Source organism: Myotis brandtii, unplaced genomic scaffold (genome assembly GCF_000412655.1).
Source record: "Myotis brandtii unplaced genomic scaffold, ASM41265v1 scaffold17, whole genome shotgun sequence".
In the NCBI taxonomy this organism is placed as follows: Eukaryota; Metazoa; Chordata; class Mammalia; order Chiroptera; family Vespertilionidae; genus Myotis; species Myotis brandtii.
In genome coordinates, this window is record NW_005356259.1 from 9,167,159 (window position 1) to 9,186,016 (window position 18,858).

General features: G+C 38.3%; 1 protein-coding gene across 1 annotated transcript in view; it reads left to right on the forward strand.

Annotated features, from left to right (window-relative positions):
• Positions 1-6: 6 nt before the first annotated feature.
• The window catches only part of HIBADH (3-hydroxyisobutyrate dehydrogenase), a gene marked incomplete at its 5' end in the record, with an annotated part of 101,562 nt that continues 82,710 nt past the window's right edge, over positions 7-18,858 (forward strand). The window contains 4 exons of the mRNA XM_005862960.2: positions 7-28; positions 5,898-6,058; positions 14,590-14,699; positions 17,721-17,842. Of these exons, the coding sequence (XP_005863022.1) occupies positions 7-28; positions 5,898-6,058; positions 14,590-14,699; positions 17,721-17,842 (415 nt within the window). The remainder of the gene's footprint in view (positions 29-5,897; positions 6,059-14,589; positions 14,700-17,720; positions 17,843-18,858) is intronic.

An 18,858-nucleotide genomic window follows, 5' to 3' on the forward strand; every position in this document is an offset into this window, starting at 1 on the left:
CGGGGGGCAGCGGCCAGCCTTGCAGCGGGTAAGGACCTCGTGCCTCCTTCCCCGTCCCTCCTCCGGCCGCCCACTTCTCGCGACCCGACGGCCCAAGAGGTTTTTTTCACGGGAGGCGCTGCGGTTGGGTCGGGGCTCACCACCCCACATTTTGGCTGGTCCCAGGGCCTGGTGTCTGGCGCCGCTGTGTTTCCTTCCCCCTAGTACCCTTGCCCCGAATCCAGGTGAATGGCGTTCAGCGCCCTTGTCGGGACGTAGGTAGGGGTGGGAGGACCTGGGGGGAAAGGGAATGATATTTGGGTCCGGGGCGCGCTCCTTTGGAGTAAGTTAGGGCTCGAGGACCAGTCCGCCCAGCCACCGGGGCGACCTCGCACTCACCCCTGCGACCCCCGGCCTTGCAGCGCCGGCTGACGTTTAGCTCCCCTGGGGTGCACCCCCAGGGTGGGCGCGCCCCCTTGGGCAGCGGGGCCTGGTTTTTGTTTAATAACCACCTTAATCGGACAAGATGGTTTTACACAAGTGGTGTGAATGCCAACCAGTTGGGAAGTCGTTCAAGCAAAGTTGTAACGCACCCTTGACCCGCGAGGCGGGCTTCCCCACCGCCCCTTCTTTGGAACTGTGCTCCCCGGAGATGGCACTTCTGTCAAATTATTAACCCAAACACTTGACACGTCCTCAAAATCGAGGGCCTATCCTCCCTCCCTCTCCCCAGTACATTACAAGTTAGGGAAGCTAAGCATGGACTTGGAGAGAGACAGGTTTTAGACCCACAGAGATAAAATCATTTTCATTTTCCAGGTGAACCTGAGGCTCCTTGGGCAAGTGAATTAGGGCATCTATCCAGCAGGATAGACCGTTAGTCCTTGGTTCTTCCTCATTCCTGCATTTCCTGGCACACCAGGGTTTCTCTTTAATTGAAAAATTGTGAGGACACTGCCATTGTTTTCCTGTAAAAGTGTGAGAGTTGTAACTGCAAGCTCATACTCGGGATTCTCAAAAAGCCTTTGTATTTTTTTTTTTTTAATCTTCGATTTGAAATACAGCAGTTTGGGACTTGAGGTCTTCATAGCTCCCCTTCCTCCCTCTCAGTAAAAGCTAAGCAGAAGAGTGAATTTCCCTGACTTGAGAAGGGCAGGCTTCCTCCATGTGATGCAAGAGAACAGATGTCTGATACAGAATCACAGTAACAAGATACAAACTCACTGAACCTGCCAAACTTTATTGTAACCGCTATTTGAGCTACTGTTCTGAGCTACAAAAAAAAAAAAAAAAAAAAAGGCCCCCCTTTTTTAAAAACTTACTTTAGAGAAACTTTAAAAAAAAAATGGATTGGTCACTTTTCCACAGTAGCAAATGTCGTACCAATTTTCACATGAAGGTGCAGTTCTTTCTGTTTTGATTTGTTTTGTGGTTTCATAATGTGTTCAAACGACGTTTTAATGAACTCTTGATGCACCTTTTGGGGTTTTAAAGTTATTACAATTCGTGATAGAAGAGCCTGGGCCCCAAGGCTATAATAACCGTAAACTGGAATGCTGTTCCATAATGCTGGTTAGACTACTTCAGCACGTGATCTTGTTCCTTGGGTCCTTTGACCCAGAGATGCTCTATGAATATAGATTTATGATAAATTTTAAGTAGTTCTTTGTGTGATGATTGTTTAAAAACACCTCAGTAATTGTTTTAAATGTTTCTGTTAATAGTTTAGTACAAAACTATTAAGTTTTTTAAATTGGAGTCTTAAAAAAAAATCTACCTGCAACTTTGGAGCCTAGAGACATTAAGAAAAGAACCATGTCCAAATAGTAACACATTTAGTGTTCTGAATTCTGTGCGTTATTTGTCTCCATTGTATGTTTAAGATGTTTATATCATATGGATGGTGGTACTATAACGATCCATATAATTATTTACTACTTTAAAAAAATGAGACCTGAAAGTTGCCAGTTAATAGTACCTCTTAATATTTAAAGTATCAAAAAGGAAATAAAAAATAATATTAAACTACATATATTACTATTCAATCACCATTTAATAAAAGTAAATTTTGTATTTTACCTTAGAAGGTAAGTAAATTTAGTTTTATACAGATTTTTAAAAATGTGCACACACAGGCCCTCTATAGTTTCTCCCCCCCACCACCAATAGCAATAAATAAAAATTTAAAATAATGAAATAACTTGACTCAAAAAATGAAAGCCTTTATAAAGTAAGTCTCCATCCTTAGTAACTTTTTTTTTTTGGAGGGAGGGAGCGGAGGAGAGAGACACATCAATTGGTTGCTCCGGAATGTGCCCCCAACCAGCCAGGGGAATGAACTTGTAACCCAGGTATGCGCACTTGAACGGGAATCAAACCAGCGACCCTTCGGTTCGAGGCCTGACGCTCTAACTACTTAGCTACACCAGCTAGGGCTCCAACTAGCTTCTTTACCCATCAGTATCACCTTTGTATTGTGTAGACTGACTTTTACCAGCTTGATTTTAGCTATGTTTTCTAACTGTACTACTATTTCTACACATTAATGTGTGTGACTTACTTAAAGGAAGATGCATTATTTAAGTTTGAAAATTTTTAGGGTAATAATTTTGTTATACTACTTTGAATATCTGTTCCTTTGGGAGCATATTCTTTTTTTAAAATATGTTTTTTTGATTTTTAGAGAGAGAGGAAAGAGAGGGATAGAGAGAGAAAGAGACATTGATGAGAGAGAAACATCATTGATTGGCCACCTCCTGTACGATCCCCACTGGGGATTGAGCTGCAACCCAGGCATGTGTCCTGGCAAGGAACGGAACAGGTAACCTCCTGGTTCCTGGGTCGATGCAGGAGCCACACCAGCCAGGCAGGAACATATTCTTCTGTACTGTACAAGAACACCTTCTGATGCATCACGTTAACTAAAATCTGTGTTTCCTTAGGCATTTGGCATATGACTTGTACCCTTGTGCTACTTCTTGACCATTGATAGCAAAAGTAGCAAATCTTATTCACTATCATGTGCCAAGCACTGTTTAATGCTTTACATGTATTATCTCAAGTAGTTACAATAACCTTCTGAATGAGTTACTCTTGTTGATACAAATGTCTAGAGAAGTTAAGTAACTTGTTAGTTCAAGGGCATACATCTAGGAATTAACCTTGCATGGATAGGAATTTCAGTCTTCTAAACTGAGAGTTCTTAAATATCACTGTCAGTAAATAAACTCTTCTCTTATGACATCAAATCACCTAATTATATAACCCTTTCTTGAACTTAGCCACAAGCAAAGATGTTATGAAGAGAACGGAGCCCTTGTTAAAGACTTCATCTTCATTGATTTTTATATTGGCCAATTAAAATTCTAGGCCTGATTATTCTTTAAAATTTTTAGCTTTAATAGATTTTTAAAAATCCTTACCTGAGAACATGTTTCTATTGATTCTAGAGAGAGAGAGAAAGGAAGGGAGGGAGAGAGAGAAATATCGATTGGTTGTCTCCCGTACGCAGCATACTAGAGATTGAACCCTGCAACCTAGGCATGTGCCCTGACTGGGAATCAAATCTGAGACCTTTCAGTGTCCTGGACAACGCTCCAACCAACAGAGCCTCACCAGCCAGGGCAAGGGCCTCATTATTTTTTAATTTTTATCTTTTTTAGAAAAGCAAGCAAGAATTTATTGGCCAAAGCAAAAATATACTTAGGACAGTGAAACAAGGAAGGGCATAGAAGAAGCAACAGGAGAGCCCAGGCTGGGCTGCTTTGGCTCACTGAGAAGTCAGAGGAAAAGGGGCGGTGGAGACAGGTTCAGGGGGTTAGCCTGGCTGCCACTGCCCATTGCTCCCCTAGTTGCAAGTCTTCTGGGGTCCCTCAGAGGTTAGGAGATGCACGCCTGAGGGGGAAGGAGAGGGGCAAGGGAATAGTACATGTGTGCTCCCTGGAGGGAGAGCACTAAGGGCCTCATTGCTTTCACCTCAACCTCAGCAACTAACATCAGCTCTCTACTTCAGCTCTTCTAAGATCTCATCACTAGGAATTGCTATCCTGTCAGTATTTCAGAAGCTGAACTAGTCTTCTGATTGATATAAACCCCCTCTGATTCTTGTTCTACTGACGAATATGCTGTTTATCATCATCACTGGACCTCTTGTGGACCAGAAAGTCAGACACAGGGCTCCTTTTATACCCATTGTTTTAAACCGTGCATTGGTGAGGTGATGATGCACAAGAATGACACCCATATTTAATGGAAATGTTAGAGATGATCAAGTTAAAAGGAATTAAATATGCTTTTAACCTAAGAGGACCTCTGATTCTTAAGCATCAGGGCTTCAAATAATTTGCTTTTAAGAAATCTCATTGCATGTAGATTAAGTTCAAAGTAGGGATTCATAAGTTGAGAGGACTTGAAACTTAAAAGAGTGACTGTGGTTAGTTGGTACACTACACAGTTTTAAAACTGGAGCCCTTGAAAGAAAAAGAAAAATAAGGTGGGAAATGATAGGGGACAAGACAAGTGGAGTTATTTCTCGTTCTTTCTGACTGGACTGAACTTTTCAAGGGCAAGGCCCATATCAGTGTCTGTCTCTGAGCTTTGTCATAGAACTTGATGTAGTCAATATTTGTTGAGTGGACTTCTAATTCCAGAAACTGAAATAACCTCTAATATTATTTTTATGGCAGTGCAGAGCCTCTCTGCTCTGTCTGGCCACAGTGTGACTTCAAAAATACTTTTGTGAAAAAGAAGAAAATCAAATAAAACAACTAGCATACAGCTTTTTTAAAGAAGGACTTTTTCCCTATAAATGGAAGTTCTTTTCTGAAAGGGCACCGACTCCTTAGCCCAAGGTCCTGAGACTGTTAACCTTGCCATTTAAAGCCCTTGGAAGTGTCCCCCTGCTCTTAGAACCTATTTATAAACTTGTGACTTTTGGTTGAAGTACAGTCTCCTTTGTTAACGTATTCAGACTTTTTTATACCAATGGAGGGGATGATTTCTGTAAGTGAGTGGGAGGGATGTAAAAAATTCTCTATTTTTGGATCTTGTCCAAGCTATAGGTTTTATTGAATACTTTCTGTTTTTTATACGCATTATCATGAAATAAATATAATTATGAGGAATCTAGAAACCTTCATATAATAAAGTACATAATATATATTTTATAAATGATAACATTTTAAAGTTTATTGTTAAAAATGATAAAGTGTCTCTCTCTCCCTTCCTCTCTCCTGCTACATCCCCTCCCCCCTCCCTTCTTCTCTCTCTAAAAAACAATGAACATATTCTTAGGTGAGGATTAAAAAAAAATAAAAAATATGATAAAGGGATGTTCTAGAAAAGAGATTGCTTAAAAATTATTATTGTTTCCTGAAAAACTGAAGTAGAAGTTAGTCTGAATGCACATTGTCAATATCTGTAAATGTGATTAGATCATTAGTTAAAAACTAGTCTTTAGCCGAAACCGGTTTGGCTCAGTGGATAGAGCGTCGGCTTGCGGACTGAAGGGTCCCGGGTTCGATTCCGGTCAAGGGCATGTACCTGGGTTGCGGGCACATCCCCAGTAGGAGATGTGCAGGAGGCAGCTGATCGATGTTTCTCTCTCATCGATGTTTCTAACTCTCTATCTCTCTCCCTTCCTCTCTGTAAAAAATCAATAAAATATATTTAAAAAACAAAACAAACAAACAAACAAAAAAACTAGTCTTTAAAAAGTTTTTAATAGAAAACATCTAAGTAACAGTTGACCAAACTGACACATACTAGTAGATACAAAGAACAAGATGATGGTTGCCAAAGGGGAGGGAATGGGGAGATGGGTACAAAAAAAAACACAAACAGTTGGCTTACTAATGTTAAACGATGTTTGCAATAAAAAACGTTATCTGCTCTTATTGAAAGTAATGCATTGAAATCAGTGTGTTCTAGGTCAGTGGCCTCTAAGACTCCAGTTGGATTTATTGGACTAGGCAACATGGGGAATCCAATGGCAAAAAATCTCATGAAGCATGGCTACCCCCTCGTTATTTATGATGTGTTCCCTGATGCATGCAAAGAGTTTCGAGAAGCAGGTGAACAGGTAAGGTCTCTTCTTAAGATTCTGATGTTTAAAAATGAATGTACATTCAAATAAGTGACTGCTTCTTGGTATACCCAATAGAGTTGTAAACCTGATTGCTCTTTTTATTTCTTTCCGTCTATAGTATATATATACACAGAAGACCACGTGTTAACTGGATTTAGAGTTTTGTTTTTTCAAGATATGAAGGAAATTCTTTTACAAGTTGTAGAGGAGTAACTGGGGGTTTAATATAATCCCAGAACTGGGAGAATACTAAAAAATTTCTGAGAAATATAGAAAGTGAGAGAAAAAATATACTATTAACTACAGTCAAATCTCATTTCTCAAAAGTCTCCCATCTCGAGCAATTCGGTTCTTGACCAAGTTGTTCACAGAAAAATTGTCTCGGTTGTCAACCAAAACTTCAGTTTTTGACCTGACAAGCCTTGCATGCTGATGCTTCAACAGGACAAAAAGCATGGCAAAGGAGATAACACTTTTGTTGCTGGTGACAATTAGCACAATTTAAAACATAAAGAGGCCACCCAGAGTGCTAATGTTGCCAAGGGTGTGAAAGTGCTCACAAGACAACAATCACAGGGAATTGAATAGGTAGAAAAACTTTTGTTAATTGAATAAACAAAAAGCAGCAAGTGATAGCACTTTATAGGCAATGATATATGAAAAATTTGTTTAAGGTTGGTAGGGGGTGGTTCTTTAAATTTAAGAAAAAAGTATAGATTAAACGATATGTTAGACATGTACTGTATATAAGAAAGGTTAAAACAGAATCATTTGGGGGTCTGGAATGGATTAATTCAACATACATTTATTTCTAATGGCGAAAAATGATTCCGTTTTCTAACAAATCGCTTCTTGAACAGCCTTTCGGAATGAATTAAGTTTGAGAACCGAACTTCTACTGTAGTCAACTTCTGGTTAATAGACTTGAAATAAATACTGAGAAATGCAGTGCCTATGTAAAGAGCAGGTTTAGGCAACTTAGAGAGGCCATTTGCAGAATTGGTATTCTCCAACTCCTTCCCTTCCTGTTGTTGTGTCATATGGGGACAGCAGTGGTGTTGTATGAGTGTCATGGAACTTTTCAGGGTAGGGCGGTGGCTGCTATGCCCATTACAATCTCTGAAAATTGATTGTAGTACCAGTTCAGCATAGCCTACAAATGGATAAGTCAAAAGAAAAAGAGTTTCATTAGTTTTTAGTAAAATGTGCACTATATTGGGTGAGAATGCAGTTAGGGAAGTTCTCTCTGAAATGTACATATTTAACGGAATAGCAGAATAAGTAGATTTATCCAGATGAAAAATGGGGATAAAGAAGCACTTTTCTTTAAAGATGGAAGCCTCAGTTCCCAGGTTCCTAGAGATTTCTACTTTAGGTTGACACATAAAGGTTGAGTCCCTGCCATGTGTCTAGGAGTGCTGTGTAGAATAAAATAGTTTGAGTCAGATATGGCAAGGTATCAGATGTGTCTCAGGTCGCAAGATAAATAACATTACAAGGATGTTTCTACTAAAATTGTATTTTGACTCTAATATAAAGTGCTGAAACAGGTTTTTTGAGGAGGAAAAAAATAAGTAAATAACTGTTAAGAGTCATTTTATTTCTGGTAGGAAACTACACCGACATTGTGTATAATCTTTAATCACCTTCAGACAGAAGTGAAATGAAAGTTATGGAGACAAGGTCTCTCAGATTCCTGAAAATAAATGAGAAGGTTCTGGGACACAGACTGAATTATTACATTTTCCTTTTTTCCATCTTCCCTGAGATACGTAAGTGGGTGTGAGGAAGGAAAGAAGCTGGGTTCTGGGTAGCTGCCCCTCGAGAGTAGTGAAGAGTGAAGGCTTGTTTTAGCTTCTGGTGTGCAGTTCCCACCCCTGCCCCCCACATGGTGGGAAAAGTTCTGTGTGTGGTTCACACTGAAGCAGCAAGCCTGGCAGACAGAATCCTCTTTCCCACAGCTCATCTCACATCTCTGCTGGCCTAAGAGTCTCAGCTCTAAGAAGTCCTCTGAGTATTGATTATAATAACAGAAATGGAGGGTAGATGAATGAGGGAGAGCGATAAAGGGTAAAAAAGCTTTGGGCCTGAGGGGAAGTATCGTGTCATAATAAAATGAAAACATTTGTTGACAAGTGATTTATGCTAGCAGCTTAGAAAACGTTCTGAACAGTGGCAATGTCATTTGAACAAGTGTGATCTCCTAGGAATGTTACTTTAAAAGGTAACATTAATTTGGATGAATAAGTTCTGATATAGTAAAATGTCAGTATTTCATATTTAGTTTTAAATATTTTTGGATAAAATAAAATATAAGTTTCATTCTACTATAAGACAAAGTCAAGACTAGGAATGTGATAGAAAAATGGAGATGAAAAACCTTGAAACTTCCTGCTGTTGTGCACAATAGTGCAATGAAGGGGTTAGGGTTTAAAAATTCAGACTAGCCGAACCGGTTTGGCTCAGTGGATAGAGCGTCGGCCTGCGGACTCAAGGGTCCCGGGTTCGATTCCGGTCAAGGGCATGTACCCTGGTTGCGGGCACATCCCCAGTGGGAGGCGTGCAGGAGGCAGCTGATCGATCTCTCTCATCGATGTTTCTAACTCTCTATCCCTCTCCCTTCTTCTCTGTAAAAAATCAATAAAATGTATTAAAAAAAATAAATTCAGACTATATTTGAGTTGACTGTTACATTTTAAGGACAGGCGTCCCGTTCTTCCCATATGTTACTATGTCAAGTGAAGCTGATGAAATGGTAGTCCAAGAAAAGAGTTTCTCCCCGCACCCAAAGATTGCAGAATTGCTGGCTAGTTGATTCCTAATGTCTACTGTATTGTTAGTGGGAAATTTTTAGGGAGAAAAAGTACCAAAATAGGCATATCTGGATCAAAAGCAGTCAACTGGTTCTAAAGATCTTTGGACATCTCCTTGAAGAAGTGCTATTTCTTCTTTATTCTTTTTTTCTAAAGAGCAAAATCGGGGGATTTACTGTTTTATATAACTGAAGAGCTAGGGAGTGGTCTGATCCCAGCACAGCTGAATTTTGGGCACAGATGTAGTCAGGTTCCTTTCTGCCTGCTCTTAGCTCTGCTTTCTGCAGGCAGGATCCTCCCTCCCCTCAAGGATCCAGGCGAAGAAATGCTTTGGAATGTTCAACCCCAGAGGTTTTTCTTCAAGCTCTACCTAGTAGTAGTGAAAAATAATACAGGGGTTCTGAAGGGAATCAAAACTTTGACATGTTACATGTCTTACCTCACTATATTTAACCAACTTATTTATGCCTTTAAATGTTAGCCTAATCTAATAGGGCATTTATAACTTGTTAAATATATTATTTGTAGTCATTTTCATAAAAAAAATTGTGCAATCTTCTTTCAGTATTCCTTTATTGTATCCTTATTTCTATTGGAAATTCAGGTTTAACCTACATGCCTCATTTCAATTTCTGGCATCTTTTCTGAGAATATAACCCATGATAACTATTAGGCCTTTGCATATTAGAAATCATAAATCAGTAAATTGTGAATGTAGCAGTTTTAAAAACACCAGCCCTGGACCCAGATTGCCTGTGCTCAAATCCCAGCTCTTCCTTGTGCTGGCTGTGTGACTTCAGACAAATTATTTAACTTCTTTCTACTTAAATTTTCTGATCTTATAAAATGGGGATAGTAATAGTACCTTCCTCTTCGTGCTAGAGAACCTGGCACAGAGTAAGTGTGTGGTATTACTACTGCTGTTATGAATGTTGTATCTCTACCATATTTCTCCCAAATCTTCACTCTCCAACACCACACAGAGAAACACACTACTCTTGGCCAAGTCATTTAGTCCAGAGTGCTGTGGAAGAAAATGTAGACATATTTTTAAGTGAAAGAATGATGATAAAAATTAAAACTAGGAGATAGTGATTTGACAGCATCGCTGCTTAAGAACATGTTCTGCACCATCCCTTCCATGCCACTTGTATTTTGCAGAAGATACTGATTTCTCTTTTAGCATCAAGGGCATATGATTTGTGCTTCATTTTTATTTTCATTGTCTAAGGAATTTCCCTGGAGATGCCACTGATCTCTGCCAAAAGTCTTACACCATTTCTGCATGAGTTTTCTGGTTGAACTGGGCTTAATTAGATTCTCTTTTGTTTTCTCTTTAAAAACTTGGAAAGCATCCTGTTGTTCGTGGGTTGTAAGGCTGAACATGTCTGGTTAAATAATTCTCCTAGGATTTAATCTGGCATCCACTCAGGTCTTGTTAAATGAGAACTTTAAAAGTCTCTTGCTGAGTGGGCTCCATCATTGTCTACCAAATGTTTCAAGATAGAGGCACAAACCACTTTTGTCAGTTTTTTAAGCATAGTGTATGCTTTTCTACTTGGGAAGATTAAAAAACACAAAGTGGCAAATTAAACCAAGGTCATGTTCATCTTCTTTGCAAGTTTATCTTGCCCACTTACTGGGAAGCAGTGCTGAGCTTGACTTCTGTGACTTTTGTCAAGAAGACATAGTGAAATTTTTCCTCTTAATGTAAAGCAACTAGTTAATGGTCTCCTTCCAATGGATATGCATAAAGGAGATGCAATTCCTTCTGATTACCTCGGGGTCTGATGCCCTCACCCTTTCTCCTTCCCCTCACTCAGCAAAGCAGGTTTTGTCTTTAATTTATCTAGTCTTCTGCTTTTTGTATTGCACACCTGTCATTGATGTATACTAGCATATAGATCAGCGGTTCTCAACCTGTGGGTCGTGACCCCTTTGGCGGTCGAACGACCCTTTCACAGGGGTCGCCTAAGACCATCCTGCATATCAGATATTTACATGACGATTCATAACAGTAGCAACATTACAGTTATGAAGTAGCAACGAAAATAATTTTATGGTTGGGTCACAACATGAGGAACTGTATTTAAAGGGCCAGAAGGCTGAGAACCACTGAATGAATCTACATCCAGAGAAATTGGCTACAAAAACTTGTAAAGTCTGTAGATATCATGATACACAAAGGAGCCAATCTCCTGCAGTCAAAATTAAGATTATGGTAAAGTAGAGTCATCCTTATTTATAATACCATAAGAATGTGGCAATTGGAATTAGCAAGAGGCTGTTCTGGGATGGCCATGACGATCTGAGCATAGCCATGGCCCAGAGTGAGCCAGGTCAGTGACTGTCCACAGAGGCGGAGGTGTACTGGAGCCCTGCTAATGCTATACATTTGTTCTGAGTCATTGCAGATGCTTCCCAACCCATCAGCACCCTCCCCCCATTTTTTTTTTTTTTTACAGAGGCTGTACCTTCGTAGAACTTAAGGTTACTAAATACGAAAGTTTCTTTGCCTACATTTCCTTTCTACTTTGGAGTTAGGAAAACCTTAAAGATAACCCAAATGACTCTTATTTTGTAGGTTCAGAAACTGAAGCCAGACAGGTTAAGTGATTTGCACAAAATCACACATTACTTAGTGGCTGAACTGTATGTAACTAAACCTGCGTGTCTGGCTTCCCAAATTAGAGTTCCTTTCACTGATCCGTGCCATCTTTGCTTATCCATTCAATTAGCAAATGGAATTGAAGGGACTCTAATTAGTTTGGCTCCTTTTTGTGGTTAGTGTCAGACAGGCAACAAGGTTTTGTTGTTTTTTTCCCTCCAGCTTTTGAGTACTGGCCAAATTTTGTCAGTCAATTATTTCAGACTCTTGAAGTTATCACATGGAAGGCAAGATGATTTGAATAGCCAGACACACACGTCTATCTGTCTAATAAACATGCCTCCTGTAGTACAAATTAGAGACTTATTATAATGTACCAATTGTATCTAGTCATTAGCTATGGTGCAGTTGTGGCCAGTACAGTAATCACATTCCAGCTATCACTATGATTGTGTGTTTTTTCCGGACCTGTGACTTTGACACTACTTTCCTGTATAATTGAGGGGTTAGTGGTCCTCTGGCAACACAAGCATCCCAAGAAGCAGATGCTAGGGATGCAGGGGGCTGATTGGCCACCCCATGCACTTGGCAGTTGCATGAATTGGCACTGCCAATTCATTGGCATGAGAATCTTGGAGGTGTGAAGTATCTTTAGGTCTGTGAGCTAATTGTTGGTGCCCCTGAGGGCATCTCTCAAGGAGTTATCTGGATGGAACTGAATTTCCTTCAATGGAAGAGTCTCTCTCAATTCCTAAGAGAAAGTCTAAAATGGACTCTTAGACCTTAAGGCTTACTGCAGTCCCTGGAAGATCTGCTATAGGAGGAAAGGCCACTGAAAGGTATGCCACCGTTTTTGCATTGTGTTTACTTTATTTAAGTAGAAATGAACAGATGGGGGCTCTCTGTGTAACCCATATCCTTGATACAGTCCAGGAACAGAGAACTATGATTCCTACAACTTTTTTTTTTTTTTAATTTCTTCATCTTACTGAGCTATATTTTTCTTGAGAGAACTTGAACTGTTTGACAGGAAATAGTTACCTCTTTTTGAATCTCAGAATTTATTTGGGTGTAGGAAGGGTGTTCATTTAACTTAATTATTTCTTCTTTTTAAAATATATTTTTATTGATTTCAGAGAGGACGGAGAGGGAGAGAGAAAGAGAAACATTGATGTAAGAGGGAAACACACTGGGGATCCAGCCCGTAACCCAGGCATGTGCCCTGACTGGGAATCGAACCGGCAACCTTGTGGTACACAGGATGACACCCAGCCAACCGAGCCACACTGGCCAGGGCAACTTAAGTATTTCTTTGTAATTGATGGAAAAAATATTTTTTTCCAGAATTATTTGTGGCAAATCCCTATGGTATATCAAAATATACATATTAAATATGCCACATTATAGACTCTAAAATGCTATATTGCCTTTAAAATGAAACATTAAAAGAGAGAGAATATCTTTTGTTTTCGTTGAGATGTGAGATGTTTGATATCATTTAATGTTAATATACAAGGTGCTGGGGATACTTGAGTGTCTGAAATTTTAAAGTATGACTTAAGAAATTTATGTTAAAACCACATTTATCTAGAATTTTATTTAGAAGGTAGGTGATAGTCTGTTATGGAAAATTGAAATGTAAATTACATCTAGCTTATAATATTTAGGTTACACGCTGTGCTTGGTTTCCCATTCTTTCACTTTTCATCAACTCTGCATTAAAGACGACAAGAAAATGTTACGTGTATTTTCACCACATGAAAAGCATTGGCTCTTCCATTTCTAAGGTGCTTACATGTCACTTAATGTTCTCTAGTAGAGAATATGTCAATTTCTAATACATATGCCAATAATTCTATGGAGAAATCTTTAATTATCCTCATATTAATCTTTTGTTTTTTTCTAAAGAGAGATACAGCTTTAGAGGAGCTTTGGGGACAATTGGGTGATGGATTCTTTCTGTTAAAGGAGAGTTTGAGTCAAGGAGTGAGCTCCTGGTCTCTTCTGACTTCTTTGGTTGCTGAGTGGTTGGCCAGGTGAATCAAGGTGTATATATGAGAGAGATCAAGGGGTTGGGGTATGGTAAGGGTGTGTACACCCATGCCGGCATGCACACATATAGAGATTGAATAGAGCAACTTTTCAGCCAGTTCCTGGTCATCATGGAAGCAGAAATGAGGGTTGAAATGAAAGCATAGCTTGATGCGTATTTGTATGTCTATCTTGTATATAGTTTCCACATGAGTCTTGGTAGCTTATGCTCTCAGCCTTCATGGTAGTACTCACAGTCAGTGCAGGAAGTGCTTATGTCCTTGTCCTGACCTTTTCTTTTCTGAAACAGGCAGAATTCTCCTTTCTTTGTTTTGTTTTGTTTTGTTAATCCTCACCCAAGGATATTTTTTCCATTGATTTTTAGAGAGACAGCGGGAGAGAGAGGAGAAAAACATTGATGTGAGAGAGACACATCAATTGGTTGCCTCCCACATGCACCCCAGTTGGGGCCAGGAATCGAATCTGCAACTCAAGTACATGCCCTTGACTGGGAATTGAATCCGTGACCCTTTGGTGCTCAGGCCAACCTTCCAGCTGTTGAGACGCGTGAGCCAGGGCTTTTTTTTTTCTTTTTTATGAAAATAGAGACTAGAGGATCCGGACTTGATCATTTTACTAGGGGATTTTGCTGCCCATTGAAATACCGGTAAACCCTGTAGTTTGGTAACCAGCCCCTGTTGTATTAGAATGTTTTTCTTAGTCAAAGTATCTACCAAAAAAGTATGCTGTTTAAAAATCTAAGTTGGAGGAATCCCTGAGAAGTCTGTCTGTTCCCAGGACTGTTGGGTTTTGCCCTTTCCCCCTCGGTTCACTTCACACTTTTAAAAATAAACAGTAGATTTGATAACATATAAACTGCATCTGTATGTGTGTAAGAGCGGACTCTGTTTTAGGCAGTAAATGTTTTTGGTGTGTTTTTTTTGTCATTTGGAATCAAGGATGAGTTTTGTTCACTGTAACTGTTATCAGCATGCATAAAAAGTGGATTCTACTTTTGCTCTAGAAACTACTTACATTTTGATTTAAATGTGCCTTTTAAATTTTTTTTAAAGGTAGTGTCTTCCCCAGCAGATGTAGCTGAAAAAGCTGACAGAATTATTACCATGTTGCCCACCAGTATGAATGCAATAGAAGCTTATTCCGGAGCAAATGGAATTCTGAAGTATGTATTTCTCAACTGTGGATATTTTCTCATTATGATAGTTCATGAATTTCACATTTGTTGAAACTATTAAGAAATTACAGTTATGCTGGTTAAAACTTTCCATACTGTTTTCTTATTTCTTAAAAGTGAATCATGTGGTTTCTCTCTTGTTGTAAAGGGTTTGTTTTTTCACTGAAGTCAAGTATGTGACTTTTGGGAACACTTTTTTTTTTTGCTTCCGTTTCTTTCCTTTAACTCTTGCATTAAACTTATGCTTTCATTGGAAACATGTTTAAGAGACTTTTAAAGTTTGCATGTTAAACTCCACAAATGTTACAAGCATAATATGGTTTATAGAAATTCAGGAAAAGGTTTCGATGAAAAATAAAACCAAACATTGGAAAGAACACCATTATTTAACATTTTATTGTGTAATAAAAAGTTATTGTATGTCCTCTGGGTTAGCACATCTGCAGTAAGAACTTTGAGGGGTTGGAATTAAAGGTTAGCAGTTGTTCTTTAAATAAAATATAATTTAGGTCAAAGTTCCCCCTAGCCAGTGCCTTGCTTCCCTGGCTTCCAGAACCTCTTGGCTAATTGCTGCTTATTGCCAAACCCTTGTGGTTATGTTAGGATGACAGTGGTTGAATTCCCAATTTAGTTTTCTGCTCTTACTGGTTCCTGTTCCTAACTTGTTTTGTTTTTTAATTTCAGCAAAGAAGTAGAACAGACGGGTAGGGTCTGAGTATACATGAAGGGCTAAAACAAAAGGGTTTAATTTCCTGAAGCTGTAATATGAAATTTGAAGTTTTTGGAAATTGAATTGCTTTGGAAAACTAACAAACTTGGAAGCAAAAGACACTTGGATATTAGACAGAAAACTGATAAGATAAATGTTTAGATTCAGGGAGTGTTGAAAGATACTAATTTTGGATGGAGCCTTCAGGACCACAGTGTGTGTGGTCCTGAGGTGACCTACCTATCTTGTTACCTAGTCTGTTCCAATTATGGCCCTGCTTTACCTCTCAAGGAAAAGTTACTGAAAACTTGGGTGGAGACAAATCCTACGCTTATTAATATCCTTTACTAAGGAATATGGTGGCCAACTACCAGAGCAGTCTTATTTAGGGCGTGCTTTGAAAGAGTTTGGCTTTACATTGAACGATAATTTGCTTCTCATGATTGGTTCTTTATTTTCTTCTGGGTCAGGATCATTTCTCCACATCCAGCGCATGCATAATTTTTTAGATGATTTCCCATTTTTTAAAGATTTAAGATCTTAAATCTTAATATCACTGAAGATAGGTAAACTTAATTTTTATTTTTTGCATAAAGTGAAACTCTACGTATTGAGGTGATCTGTATTAGAGTATACTGGTTTTTTTCCTGTGGAATACACACAATTATTGCATTTGGGCCAGATCAATTTATATGTCTAAAATTGTTATAAACATTTTGTGTGCTATTTTTTTCTATAGGAAGATTTTTCTTTAGTATTTAGAAATGATTATATATTCCTTTAATATTTACATTTATTCAGTTCTAATTTTCCAGTCATAATTTGATTAAATGTCTTGGGAAGTTTTAATTAAAGGTTAACCATATACCCTAGCTCAGCGGTTCTCAACCTGTGGGTTGCGACCCCTTTGGGGGTCGAACGACCCTTTCACAAGGGTCGCCTAAGACCATCTGAAAACGCTTATATAATTACATATTGATTTTGTGATTAATCACTATGCTTTAATTATGTTCAATTTGTAACAATGAAAATACATCCTGCATATCAGATATTTACATTATGATTCATAACAGTAGCAAAATTACAGTTATGAAGTAGCAACAAAAATAATTTTATGGTTGGGGGTCACCACAAAATGAGGAACTGTATTAAAAAGGGTTGCGGCATTAGGAAGATTGAGAACCACTGCCCTAGCTGGTTTGGCTCAGTGGATATAGTGTTGGCCTGTAGACCAAAGGGTCCCAGGTTCAGTTCTGGTCAAGGGCATGTACTTTAGTTGCAGGCTCCTCCCTGGCCCGGCGCCTGGTCAGGGCATGTGCAGGAAACAACTAATCAATGTGTTTCTTTCACATCGATATTTCTTTCTGTCTTTCCCTCTCTCTTCTACTCTCTAAAGATCAATGGAAAAATATCTTCGGGCGAGGATTAACTAAAAAATAAAAAAATAAAGGTTAACCATAGTCCTTTAAATAAAATATAATTTAAGTCAGAGTTTCCTAGCCAGTGATATTATAGAGTACAAAGGAATTATCTAGGTATATTGTCTGCACTTATAATACAAACAAAAATGTTTTACTATAAGAATGCCATTTAAATATTGGTGTGAAATATGATATATGAAAAGGCTATTTCCCTTTTTTAACAAAGAATGTATATAAATTTACTATAAAGAACAAAAAGACTTTGTGAGATTTCCAGGTCCATTCCTACATTTCCCTTTCTGCCTGTTTGATATTTTAATTTGCCTTTAAAAAAGTTACAGTTATTAAAGAATACGCCATCCTGAAGCAAATGGCTAAATTTCAATTGCTTATATTCTACCTAGTGGAAATTACATGGATATCTGAAATTTGCAATATGTCTTTCTGAGGGCAAATAAATTACTTTTAAAAGAGACTCAGCTACTTTAAAAAATATATATATATAAATCCTACCAAATACCTCTTTTAAAGTTCATAGATATTTTAAATTGCTTAAATCTTAGCTTACCTATTTTATTGTGATTAGTGTGTATTTCATCTAAAACCAGAATTTATACCATATAGTTTATTAGATTATTTTGGTTTGTTTGAAAGAGTTTGGGTTTACTTCAAGCTATAATTGATCTGAAAATGAATTTGAGATTTTGAACCATTTATGATAATTCTTTAATACTAAACCAAAGATGACCTTGATATCTGGCAGCTTTTAGCAGATTCTGGTTCTATAGGTAGTTGCATGAAATGTATATTCAGCATTGTAAACTATATTTTTAAAACTATAGTGTTTTTGAAAAACTATATTTTTATTTATTTACTTAGAAAAGTGAAGAAAGGCTCACTATTAATAGATTCCAGTACTATTGATCCTTCGGTTTCAAAAGAATTGGCCAAAGAAGTTGAGAAAATGGGAGCAGTTTTCATGGATGCCCCTGTTTCTGGTGGTAAGTGGTATTAAAATACATGCACACCTATTTCTACTTGTCAAAAGTAGCTGTTAAGCTGGGTAGAGGGGGCCAAAGGTAGGAGGGGGAGAATGGGAACATCTATAATACTGTCAACAATGAAAATAAAATTTAAAAAAATTTTTTTAACAAATTGAACATAATTAAAGCATAGTGATTAAGATTGTGAGAGAAAAATTATAGGTCTATATCAGTCATGAATGTAGAACTAAAAACTTAAAAAATACACCAGCAAGCTGAATTTAACCATGTATAAAAACGATCAAACACTATAACCAAGTTTGGTTTATCTCATATATGCACAGATGGTTTAATATTAGAAAATCTATACATACATTTCATCACATTAACATTTAAAAATCATGATCATCTCAATCAGAATAAGGAGACCCACTAATAAAATTCTCAAAGCTTATTATTATATTAAATATTAATAGTGGGTATCTGGTTTTTTTGGAATGGCAGGATTGTGGGTATTATTTCCATTGATTTTCTAATTTTCCAAATTGCGTAATCAAATACCGTATGTACACACACATATGCATATATATGTATATATATACAATACATATCTTCTATATATATAAAAGGCTGTTATGCTAAGTGTCCGACCATTCACTATGACGTGCACTGACCACCAGGGGGCAGATGCTCAGTGCAGGAGCTGCTGAGCTGCAGTGTCTTGGCAGTGGCGATTCTCGGGTGACACATCCTGAAACCAGAGAGGAGGGAGCCCGGTTCCTTATGGGGCCATGTGATTTCACCTTCAGCCATGGGTTATGTTATTGCTGGGGCACTGTTGGCCCCAAATCTGGTTTACTGCACACTTGTGTTTGCGTTCCACAACCTCTACAACAGCAACTTTGCAGAGTGCCCTCTTGCACTCTGGGACCCCTTAGGGCAGCAGTTCTCAACCTGTGGGTCGCGACCCCTTTGGCGGTCAAACGACCCTTTCACAGGGGTTGCCTAAGACCACCCTGCATATCAGATATTTA